The 12,834-nt window shown below is 39.2% G+C and overlaps 1 protein-coding gene across 1 annotated transcript in view; it reads right to left on the bottom strand.

Moving 5' to 3' along the window:
- Positions 1-8,258: 8,258 nt before the first annotated feature.
- The window catches only part of LOC124606953 (ATP synthase subunit C lysine N-methyltransferase), a 95,334-nt gene continuing 90,758 nt past the window's right edge, over positions 8,259-12,834 (bottom strand). The window contains exon 4 of the mRNA XM_047139077.1: positions 8,259-8,555. Coding sequence (XP_046995033.1) covers positions 8,385-8,555 — 171 coding nt within the window. The 3' untranslated portion in view covers positions 8,259-8,384. The remainder of the gene's footprint in view (positions 8,556-12,834) is intronic.

Below are 12,834 nucleotides of genomic sequence, written 5' to 3'. Positions count from 1 at the left end.
GCTCACTGAAACAGGGCATTTTTCTGGATACACTAAGTTATGCTATTGTTTATCCATTGCATAAAACAGGTGATAGGTCTGAGGCTAACAACTACTGCCTGACCTCACTTCTGACAGCTTTATCAAAAAATTCTTGAAAAAGTAATGTATTTAAGAGTTGCTTCAAATATTTGTTAAAATGAGATACTAACAAAATGCAAATTTGGCTTTCAGAAAAGCTTTTCCACAGAAAACGCTATATATGTTTGCACTGATCAAATATTAAATGCTCTGAATAACTGAACATCACCCATTGGGGTATTTTGTGATCTCTCAAAAGCTTTTGACTGTGTGAATTATGAAATTCTTCTAAATAAGCTTAAATAGTGTGGTATGAGTGGGATGGTGCACATATGGTTTACTTCACATTTAACTCAAAGAATGTAGAAGGTGGAAATTAACAGTACAGATAGTCTGCAAAAATCAGCAGAGTCCTCTAACTTGAGAGATATCAAGAATGATGTGCCACAGCATTCCTTCTTAGGTCCCTTATTGTTCTTAATATATGTTAATGACTTGCCACACTATGTTCACAAAGACGCAAAGTTAGTTCTTTTTGCTGATGATACAAGTATGATAATCACACTCACCAAACAAGATTACCTGAGGAAATTGTAAATAATGTGTTTCTCTCCAAATTTACTCTCACTAAATTTTGAAAAAACACAGTATATACAGTTTTGTGCAGTAAATGGCATAACACCATTGGTAAATATAGACAATGAACAGAAATCTTTTGCTAAGGCAGAATATTCAAAATATCTGGGTGTGTGCACTGATGAGAGAAATTAAATTGGAAGAAACACACTGATGATCTGCTGAAACATTTCAATTCAGCTGCTTATGCTGTGAAAGTTATTACAAATTTTGCTCTTAAACATAGCAGTAACTTAGCCTACTATGCCATTTTCATTCACTGCTTTCATATAGCGTCATATTTTTGGGTAATTCATCATTAAGAGAAAAAGCATTCTTTGCACAAATGCGTGTAATAAGAATAATAACTGGGGCACACCCAAGATTACCTTGTAGATATTTATTTAAGGAACTAGGGATATTCACAGTATCTACACAATACATATATAAACTTATGAAATTTGTTCCGTATTTTGTTTTGTTGTGGTTTTAGTGGTAAATATAAATTGTTTTTTGTTCATTATTTGTTATAAATCTGTTTTGTTTCATTATTTATTTTGTTAAAATTATAATAAATGATGAAAGTTTAATTGAAACAGTGTGGCAGCAGTCTGAACTGTATGACATGAGTGTGCTAAATTACTTGCCCTCTACTACATTTATAAAGTGGATTTTTATACATACTGGTATGGTATTTCATATTTTACAATAAAATGCATACAGCATAGCTGCATCTTGAAGTGAAAAAACGTACTGTGAATACAATCAGACTGACTAGTAGGTGGAAGTTATTTGTATATTGTCAGGCATTTGTAGCGTTTCATAAAGAAATGGCCTGAAACCTAGACATTGCAAGCTGTTTGTTTAAATACATGTTTGTGTGAAACAGATCAGGCATCAGTGGTCAATATTTATGTGGTTTCACTAGCTAATCCCAGTACAAATAAGGCACTTGAACTATTAAAATCCAAATGGAAAACATACAGAAAACCTATAAATCTTGAAGGGAAAGATGACTATTGCACAAAAATCTGCACTGGACTAACAATGAAAGTTAACCTTAAGCAAATCAATTTTTCATGGAATATGATGGCTGCTCATAACACTACATTTATTTTAGTAATTCTGGGTGCAATGTAACAAATAAAAAACATGATGGTTCAAGTTTCTAAAATATAAAATGAAGTTTCCTCTTGCTCAAGCTCCTTGTATAGTGTGTGAAATTCCCTTTCTGTACCACATAATAATAGTCTTTGGACCCACACTTTTTTGTGCTGTTTTGCATTCTTCTTTAATATACAAGCTATCCCTGAAAGCTGCAAACCACTTGAGTCCAATAAATGTCATTTTCATAGAACTGTGGACTCTTTGAACATAGCTGCTAAGGTTCAGTGACCGTGTCAGAATTATATTAGAACAAATAAGCACTCAGTCACAAATATTAAGTCAAAATTGCCCAGGTTTTGACGCTACTATGAGTGTCGTCTTCAGAATTAAACTAACTGTTCTAAAACATAATAGGTATATAAAACATTAATAAACTAAAGTGTGTACTGACTGGAAAGAGATGCAGTACTTACAAGTCACATTCTAAATAAATCTAAGCCGGAAAGGTGACATCACGAAAAGTTGTAAATAAGATAAGATGGCAAGCCGCTAAGGGGTGCTCGTACCTGAGTGAACACGGGTTGCAACAAAGCTTTCTGCGGGAATTGCAATCTTCAGAAAATGGTTTTCAACTGTTTTTACACCTGAAGCACACACACAAAATGTGGTAGCTCATGTATGTGGATGCTGGAGTCCACATTTACATGAAACTGACATTTATTGGACTCAAATGGTTTACAGCTAGCAGGTATAACTGGTATATGAGAGACTGAAGACAGAAGTGCAAATCAACACAAAAAAGTGTGTAGGTCCAAAAAATGTCATTAAATGGTATAGAATGGGAATTCCACACACTATACCAGGAGCTCGAGGAGGATGAATCTTCATATTATATTCTAGGAAGTCAAAGCATCAATTTTTTATTTGTTATGTCAAATTGCACCCAAAATCACTCTAAGGAACACAGTGTTATGAGCTGCAATCACGAAAAATTCCATGAAAAATTGGTCTGTTTGAGGTTAAGTTTAGTTGTTGGTCTAGAAAATATTTTTGTGCAATTGTCATATCTCCCTCAATACCTTTCTCTTCAGAATTTATTGGTTACATTTCCGTCTTGTATTTGGTCTTTAGTCACACGGCTATGCCGCGCGGCCTGTCACAGTTCATGCGGCTCTCCCTATTGGAGGTTCGAGTCCTCCCTCAGGCGCATGTGTGTGTGTGTGTGTGTGTGTGTGTGTGTGTGTGTTGCCCTTTGTGTAAGTTAGTTTAAGTTAGATTATGTAGTGTGTAAGTTTAGGGACCGATGTCCTCATCAGTTTGGTCCCATAAGATCTTACCACAAAATTTAGCTTTTAGTAGTTGAAGCATATTATTTGTACTGGGGTTAGGTAGTGAAAAAGCTGCCACAATATATATATTTAAAGAAACAATTTGCAATATCTACATGTTTCAGTCAATTTCTTTATGAAACAGTACAAATGCCTAACAATATGCAAATGAATTCCACCTACTAATCAATCTGACTCTACACACAGTACTTTTTTCACTTCAAGCTGGAGCCCTATTGCAATGCATTTCATCGTAAGATATTTAATACCTTACCAGGACATATAAAAATTCACTTTAAAAATTTAGTAGAGGGGAAGTAATTTAGTATGCTCATGTCATATAACTCATACTCATAAATTTTAACAAAATGAAACGACTATTGAACACAAAAAAAACTGATATTAAACACTAAAACCACAAGAAACAAAATACAGAGACCTGTGCGTGGCCGTGTATTGGGAAGAAATGAGCTAGGGGGTCACGTGATCAACAACAGATGGATGACGTCAGCTGGCAAAACTTTCTTGCCAAGAAACCGTGACTGTTCTGTGACGAGATGTGACAGCTGATGGGGATGCCGCCCTTTTGAAATGCATTGCAGAATCTTTTGAGAAGATGGGACGGACATGATGTGATGTGATGGTCGGCGTGAATTGGCCTTTATGCTGCCACAAAAATGTTTGGTCATTTGCCAAGTATCAATAAAATAGCAGCAGTCTGAATTGTATGATATGAGCATACTAAATTACTTGCCCTCTACTATATTTTTAAAGTGGATTTTTATATGTCCCGGTACAACATTTAATATCTTACAATGAATATATAGGGCATATCAAACAATAGGCTTGAGATTATTGCATGTTCTGAAGCACTCAATACAATATCGGCCTTTCTTGAACAGTCACTTGACATTTGAATCGCAGTATAGACACACACTGCAAATCAAATGTCAAGTGACTGTTCAAGAAAGGTCGATATTGTATTGAGTGCTTCAGCACATGCGGCAATTTCAAGCCTATTGTTTGATATGCCATACCCTTTGGAATTCTTCAAAATAAATTTGTACAAAACCTACATGGCCGAAGCTTCATTTATAAATGGAAGACAAGCCCTATATTAATCTATTAAACAATGTAAAAATATATCTAAAAACAAAGATAATTTACCAAATGAAAGCGTTGGTACATTGATAGAAACAAACAATGTAAAAACGTTGATCTCGGCAGCAATAGTTTAATCTGCGAATGTAAGATGACCCGATATTTTTCAAATGATGAAACTGGGGAAAGAACTCATCTTATATTTGTGTAAATAGGGTAATTAATCAACGGATACTCCATTGGGACATGGACCTTTTTCAAGTTTTAACAGTTTCAGCTGTTTCTTAACACCAGTGACACTAATACTTACAAGAACTGAATTGGAACAATTTTCCTGAGATTTCCTTTGTAAAGGAACATCTGAAAATGGAGTTAAGCATTTCAGCTTTTGGTTTACTATCATGAATTTTAGTTCCTGTCTCATTTTCTAGGGAATGGACACTAACTTTGGTGCCATTAAAAGTCTTTACATACAACCATAATTTCTTTGGGTTATGTGAAATATCATTTGACAATATTCTGCTATGGGGGTCACTTAACACATGATGCACTGTTCTCTTGACAGCCAAATGTATTTCATTCAGTATATATATGTATATATATAATAGAGGGAAACATTCCACACGGGAAAAATATATTTAAAAACAAAGATGATCTGACTTACCAAACGAAAGCGCTGGCAGGTCGATAGAAACACAAACAGACACATACATACACACAAAATTCAAGCTTTCGCAACAAACTGTTGCCTCATCAGGAAAGAGGGAAGGAGAGGGAAAGACGAAAGGAAGTGGGTTTTAAGGGAGAGGGTAAGGAGTCATTCCAATCCCGGGAGTGGAAAGACTTACCTTAGGGGGAAAAAAGGACGGGTATACACTCGCACACACACACATATCCATCCACACATATACAGACACAAGCAGACATATTTAAAGACCAAATATGTCTGCTCGTGTCTGTATATGTGTGGATGGATATGTGTGTGTGTGCGAGTGTATACAGGTCCTTTTTTCCCCCTAAGGTAAGTCTTTCCACTCCCGGGATTGGAATGACTCCTTACCCCCTCCCTTAAAACCCACTTCCTTTCGTATTTCCCTCTCCTTCCCTCTTTCCTGATGAGGCAACAGTTTGTTGCGAAAGCTTGAATTTTGTGTGTATGTATGTGTCTGTTTGTTTTTCTATCGACCTGCCAGCGCTTTCGTATGGTAAGTCACATCATCTTTATATATATATGAATTAATAGAGGGAAACATTCCACATGGGAAAAATATACCTAAAAACAAAGATGATGTGACTTACCAAACGAAAGCGCTGGCACGTCGATAGACACACAAACACAAACATACACACAAAATTCAAGCTTTCGCAACAAACTGTTGCCTCATCAGGAAACAGGGAAGGAGAGGGAAAGACGAAAGGATGTGGGTTTTAAGGGAGAGGGTAAGGAGTCATTCCAATCCCGGGAGTGGAAAGACTTACCTTAGGGGGAAAAAAGGATATATATGATGTGACTTACCGAACGAAAGTGCTGGCAGGTCAATAGACACACAAACAAACACAAACATACACACAAAAGTTGAAGATGTATACACACAAAATTCTAGCTTTCGCAACAAACGTTTGCTTCGTCAGGAAAGAGGGAAGGAGAGGGAAAGATGAAAGGAAGTGGGCTTTAAGGGAGAGGGTAAGGAGTCATTCCAATCCCAGGAGTGGAAAGACTTACCTTAGGGGGAAAAAAGGATATATATGATGTGACTTACCGAACGAAAGTGCTGGCAGGTCAATAGACACACAAACAAACACAAACATACACACAAAAGTTGAAGATGTATACACACAAAATTCTAGCTTTCGCAACAAACGTTTGCTTCGTCAGGAAAGAGGGAAGGTGAGGGAAAGATGAAAGGAAGTGGGCTTTAAGGGAGAGGGTAAGGAGTCATTCCAATCCCGGGAGCGGGAAAAAAGGACAGGTATACACTCGTGCACACACACACACACACACACACACACACACACACACACACACACGTATCCATCCGCACATACACAGACACAGTCCTTTTTTCCCCTTAAGGTAAGTCTTTCCGCTCCCGGGATTGGATTACCCTCTCCCTTAAAACCCACATAGGAAACATTCCACGTAGGAAAAATATATCTAAAAACAAAGATGATGTGACTTACCAAATGAAAGTGCTGGCAGGTCGACAGACACACAAACAAACACAAACATACACACAAAATTCAAGCTTTCGCAACAAACTGTTGCCTCATCAGGAAAGAGGGAAGGAGAGGGAAAGACGAAAGGAAGTGGGCTTTAAGGGAGAGGGTAAGGAGTCATTCCAATCCCGGGAGCGGAAAGACTTACCTTAGGGGGAATAAAGGACGGGTATACACTCGCACACACAAACGTATCCATCCACACATATACAGACACAAGCAGACATATTTAAAGACCAAGAGTCTGGGCAGTGACGTCAGTCGAGGCGGAAGTCTCTTCCGCCAAGACTGACACCTCCACCCAAACTCCAAAGCTGAAAGGAAGTGGGTTTTAAGGGAGAGGGTAAGGAGTCACTCCAATTCGTGGAGCGGAAAGACCTACCTTAGGGGGAAAAAAGGACGGGTATACACTCGCACACACACACATATCCATCCACACATATACAGACACAAGCAGACATATTTAAAGACAAAGAGTTTGGGCAGAGATGTCAGTCGAGGCAGAAGTGCAGGGGCAAAGATGTTGTTGAATGACAGGCGAGGTATGAGTGGCGGCAACTTGAAATTAGCGGAGATTGAGGCCTGGTGGATAATGGGAAGAGAGGATATATTGAAGAGCAAGTTCCCATCTCCGGAGTTCGGATAGGTTGGTGTTAGTGGGAAGTATCCAGATAACCTGGACGGTGTAACACTGTGCCAAGATGTGCTGGCCGTCCACCAAGGCATGTTTAGCCACAGGGTGATCCTCATTTCCAACAAACACTGTCTGCCTGTGTCCATTCATGCGAAAGGACAGTTTGTTGCTGGTCATTCCCACATAGAATGCGTCACAGTGTAGGCAGGTCAGTTGGTAGATCACGTGGGTGCTTTCACACGTGGCTCTGCCTTTGATCGTGTACACCTTCCGGGTTACAGGACTGGAGTAGGTGGTGGTGGGAGGGTGCATGGGACAGGTTTTACACCAGGGGCGGTTACAAGGGTAGGAGCCAGAGGGTAGGGAAGGTGGTTTGGGGATTTCATAGGGATGAACTAAGAGGTTACGAACTTATCTCTGCCTACGTAGATCAACACCTTCAACCCATTACGTGCAGTCTCCCATCCTTCATCAAAGACACCAACCACTTTCTCGAATGCCTGGAATCCTTACCCAATCCGTTACCCCCAGAAACCATCCTTATAACCATTGATGCCACTTTCTTATACACAAATATCCCGCACGTCCAGGGCCTCGCTGCGATGGAGCACTTCCTTTCACGCCGATCACCTGCCACCCTACCTAAAACCTCTTTCCTCATTACCTTAGCCAGCTTCATCCTGACCCACAACTTCTTCACTTTTGAAGGCCAGACATACCAACAATTAAAGGGAACAGCCATGGGTACCAGGATGGCCCCCTCATACGCCAACCTATTCATGGGTCGCTTAGAGGAAGCCTTCTTGGTTACCCAGGCCTGCCAACCCAAAGTTTGGTACAGATTTATTGATGACATCTTCATGATCTGGACTCACAGTGAAGAAGAACTCCAGAATTTCCTCTCCAACCTCAACTCCTTTGGTTCCATCAGATTCACCTGGTCCTACTCCAAATCCCATGCCACTTTCCTTGATGTTGACCTCCACCTGTCCAATGGCCAGCTTCACACGTCCGTCCACATCAAACCCACCAACAAGCAACAGTACCTCCGTTACGACAGCTGCCACCCATTCCAATTTATGTCAAATATGACTGTCTTTTACCTCACAGTTCCCTCATCTCACAACAAGTAGCTCACTGTGATTATGTTATATGATAAAATGATACTTAAAGAATGAAAATTTTAACATAAACCATATGTTTCAATAAAATTTTATTGATATTAAAACCTTTTAAATGAAGCATATTTAAAATCAGCAAGTAAAAATTACTTTCTCACATACACATGAAACCATTTTAACAATATTTCCACAATTACATACTCAGAGGGATGATGCAAAACTGCTATATTTTTCTGATTCATACAACCAAACTTTATCTATTCCACTGCCTACAATTACACTTGGAGTCCAAGATGGAAAAGGAAAGCGGCAGGCTATTATATGAGTATCTTTTGAAACTTCCGCTTTAATTTTGGCCTCCAGTTCCGGCATCTGCAAAAGAAAAGTAATTTCAATATAATTTTATTCATTTCTCTAGAGAATGATAAATTGTTACATTCAATATTGTTACATTCCATCCTGGATTTTCCATTGTTTGAATGATAAATGAATTATTTCGTTCAAGATTTAGACAACATACCTTAACCTGAGGCTAATAATGAATGCTACTGTCATAATGCTTGTATGGAACTCACTGGTTTGAATCTTGTAGAGAAAAGAAATTTTCAACACAACATTCGTACATTAATCACTGAAGAGGTGGTAGTATAATTTTCTTATAGTTGTTATCTTGCGTACTGAGTTCCAAATCTCTCTGCAGTTTCTGAGAGTGAGAGCTTGTGACACTGGAAGGAGTACCTTATGTCTGATATAACTATAAGGTCAGTGATACACTTGGTGCTATGAAACAGGAATAGAGTATTTTCTGATGCCATGTTTCAACCTCACCCTTGTTCATCTAACTCATCTTCAATTAGCCCATGATTGGTTTCTATCCAGTCCGCATAAGAAATTTGTGTGTGTGTGTGTGTGTGTGTGTGTTCATGTTTTATAGGTGTTTATTTTTCCATGATTACATTTCAAGATGCCTGGCATCCCATCTTCAGATGTTACATTTATATACGTGTCTTTGCTAACAGCATTGTAAAATTTTGCAAAGGAAGTTTTTGAGGCAGTTTTTTTAAAATGTCCCAAGTAAAGAAACAATGTTCACAACACTTAAGCAGTGCAGATGAAGGTGGGGTGAAATTTTCAAAAACGTATGTTTTGAGGCATAATTTCTTGGCGTGGTGTGTTGGGAAAGGTGTACCACTTATATCGATACATTACCCCATAAACATTAATGTCGGAGACACTATAATTTTGACTCTATGCTGTTGCGTCATATGATGAAGTGGACTGTGAGCTTAAGGAACTATGTGAGTCAGCCTGGCAGGTCACTAAAGGTTACCTGTGCCTGCTCTACATGAAACCATGATACTTAAGAAACAACCCACAAATTTCACAATGGAAAGAGGCCCAAAAAGTATGAATAAAGCAAAACTGCATGATATGAGGTAGCCAACAATGGCATACAAGATTTACATTTACAAAATAAATCTCAAAACGTTCAAAATATTACAAAACATGCAATAACAATATCAGCGTTTACACTGCTAAATATGCTATTAATTATGAGACTACCAGCTATCTCCAATTCATTTAGTAGCTTCTGTGGTGTGACTATAAATTACATGAAAAAGAAGTGTTCAAATCAGTGGCAGTATGGGAACCTACAGGAACCCAAGGAGCAGCCATGATATTGAAAAGGAACTTTGGTTCTGTTTTGCAATTCGTGATGAGTCCAGAATATGTAACCCAGTTAATCTTGTGTGCTGAATACCTATATTTCCTGATAGCCAATGGTGTGCATACGTGTAAATAACTAGGTGCTACATCATGGCTATAAGGTGGTGAGTTCAGAGTACCAAGCAATCATCTTACAGCACTGATATACCCCCCCCCCCCCCCCCCCCCCACACACACACACTTTGGATTCTTGGTTGGTAAACATTTCTCATTCAGCTCCTTACCATATCATAACTGCACAGGCTTTGCATTGAATACTTTCTCACATGGGCAGTTATAAAATAAATGCTATGATTAAGTATAGTGACTGTCCAGAAATACAGACTAACAGTCTCATAATAAAATGCATATGTAATTAGCATTTTTCTGTATAGATTAAAATGATACTTTATCTCCTTTGAAGCTATTTGCATGTTAATTTTTAAATTGACTGATTTTTTTACTATTTCTTTAAAAAATCTAAGGTAACATTTAAAATAGTATGAATGAGCAATTTATTAAGTACTACAAAAACCTGGCAATGCTTTGCTATTGCTAAATTCGTATGGGAATTGCATATAAATCCTAAACTTCTTAGCCTCCCCTCTCTGTCCCCCTACAACTCTCTCTGACCATAACCCTTGTTTATTATTATTGCAAACAAAACCTTCATTGGGAATTGAACTTGCCTACAATGAAATGATAAACTGGCTGGGGTTACTGGTGAACAGGATATTAGAGAGACCTCTCCAGCTGTTGGATATGTGAGGATAATAGTTTCAGTGACAGTATTTTGCACAGTTTTAATCTGCAAATGGGTAAGGTATAAGTTCCAGATGATTCAGATTGTAATAGTAGCCTAATAATAAGCCGACAAGCCATAAATGCTCATTTCCTGTAAAACTGACCACACAACGAAAACAAAACCTCACATTTTCATGGCACAGCACAGAATTTTCCTATTTGCAGTTGATTTTACAAAACAATCGGTACATTGTTGCTTAAAAAAATGTATACCCTATGTCCAACCAATGTTTATTAGAGCATCATGTAAAGATATGAAGGAAATCAGTCAAGTACTTTTCGAGATTTTTTGGTAATAGTATTTCCCTTTTGTGTATCAAATATATATAGATATATTATACGTATCGGTTGTAACAATACCAATTCCATCCTGGATTTTCCATTGTTTGATACGTATCGGTTGGTAGGACATGTTCTGATGCATCAAGGGATCACCAATTTAGCACTGGAGGGCAGCATGGAGGGTAAAAATCGTAGAGGGAGACCAAGAGATGAATACACTAAGCAGATTCAGAAGGATGTAGGTTGCAGTAGGTACTGGGAGATGAAGAAGCTTGCACAGGATAGAGTAGCATGGAGAGCTGCATCAAACCAGTCTCAGGACTGAAGACAACAACAACGTATTTTGCAGATAAAAATGTAAATAATAAAAATAAACAATAACAATAACATAAACTGTATTGTAAAAACTAACATTGCAGATAGACTCCACTCAACCATCACAGAAAAATAAATATGGCTATACCAAGAAGCAAAGAGGAATGAGGAATAGTGGTGCAGATCAAACAGTGACCTGGATTGCAGGACAAGTTGAGCCCGTAGAGATTCTATTTGAATCTTGGGCGTACCATTTCTTTTCACATTAGTTCCATTCACATTTCAAACCATTATTTTATTCTCATATTTTCAAAACATGGAAAGATGCAATGTAGAGTTGCAGACAGGCACCATGAAAAGACTGTTACACATTTAGCTTTCAGTAAAAGCCTTCTTCAGAAAAGAAAACACACACACATTCACACAAGCAAGCATATTTCTTGCACACATGGCCACTATCTCTGGCAACTGCAAATAGAATGCAGCTCTTGCTGTTGAAAGAAGCAGCAATCCAGAGTGGGGTGGGTAAGGGGAAGGGGTATCAGGGTACAGGTGAGGGGGCAGAGAAGAGCACTGTCTCACTGAGTGTACAGGGATTAGATGGATACAAGACAAGACTGCTAGACATAGCGTTGGGAGGTTGTGGTTCAGGGAGGTGAGTGTACAGGGATTAGATAGATACAAGACAAGACTGCTAGACATAGCTTTGGGAGGTTGTGGTTCAGGGAGGTGGGGGAAGGGAGGTGGAGAAGACGGGGGACAGGTAGTGGAAAGTGGAAAAGGAGATGAACAGGGAAGGGGAAAGACAGGTGGATGCATTGGCAGAGGGTGGCACACAATGGGGGTGAGGGGACGTGAATAGGGAGGAAGTGAGAAAACACAGGTGGCTGAAACTGTTGGATGGAGGGTGTGGGGCAGTAGTTTACCGTAACTTGATGCTGAGATAATTTCAGGAGCAGAGAATGTGTTGTAAGGATAACTCATGGTGGCAGTGATGGGGAGGGTCCAGATGGCCCAGGCTGTGAAGCAGCCACTGAACACATGCGTGCTATGTTCAGGTGTGTGTTGTACTGCAAGGTGGTTTACCAGGCTCTTGGCCACAATTTGGCAGTGGCCATTCATACTTGTGGACAGCTGGTTGGTATTCATACCCATACAAGAAGTTGTGCAATGATTGCAGCAGAGCTGGTATATGAAATAGCTGTTTTCACAGGTGGCCTGGCCTCTGACAGTGTAGGATAAGCCTGCACAATTTGGCAGTGGCCATTCATACTTGTGGACAGCTGGTTGGTATTCATACCCATACAAGAAGTTGTGCAATGATTGCAGCAGAGCTGGTATATGAAATAGCTGTTTTCACAGGTGACCTGGCCTCTGACAGTGTAGGATAAGCCTGTGACAGAACTGGAACAGGAAGTGCTGGATGGGTGAATTGGGCAGGTCTTGGACCTCGGTCTTCCACAGGGATATGATCCCTGTGGGAAGGGAGTCTTCCACCATCCTCAAGAACCAGCTACAAAGGAGTGCTCCCTACATCAACCAG

Source organism: Schistocerca americana, chromosome 3, assembly GCF_021461395.2.
Source record: "Schistocerca americana isolate TAMUIC-IGC-003095 chromosome 3, iqSchAmer2.1, whole genome shotgun sequence".
Classification (NCBI taxonomy): Eukaryota; Metazoa; Arthropoda; class Insecta; order Orthoptera; family Acrididae; genus Schistocerca; species Schistocerca americana.
The sequence above is the reverse complement of the archived record's forward strand: the minus strand, read 5'-3'. Positions and strand labels throughout refer to the sequence as shown.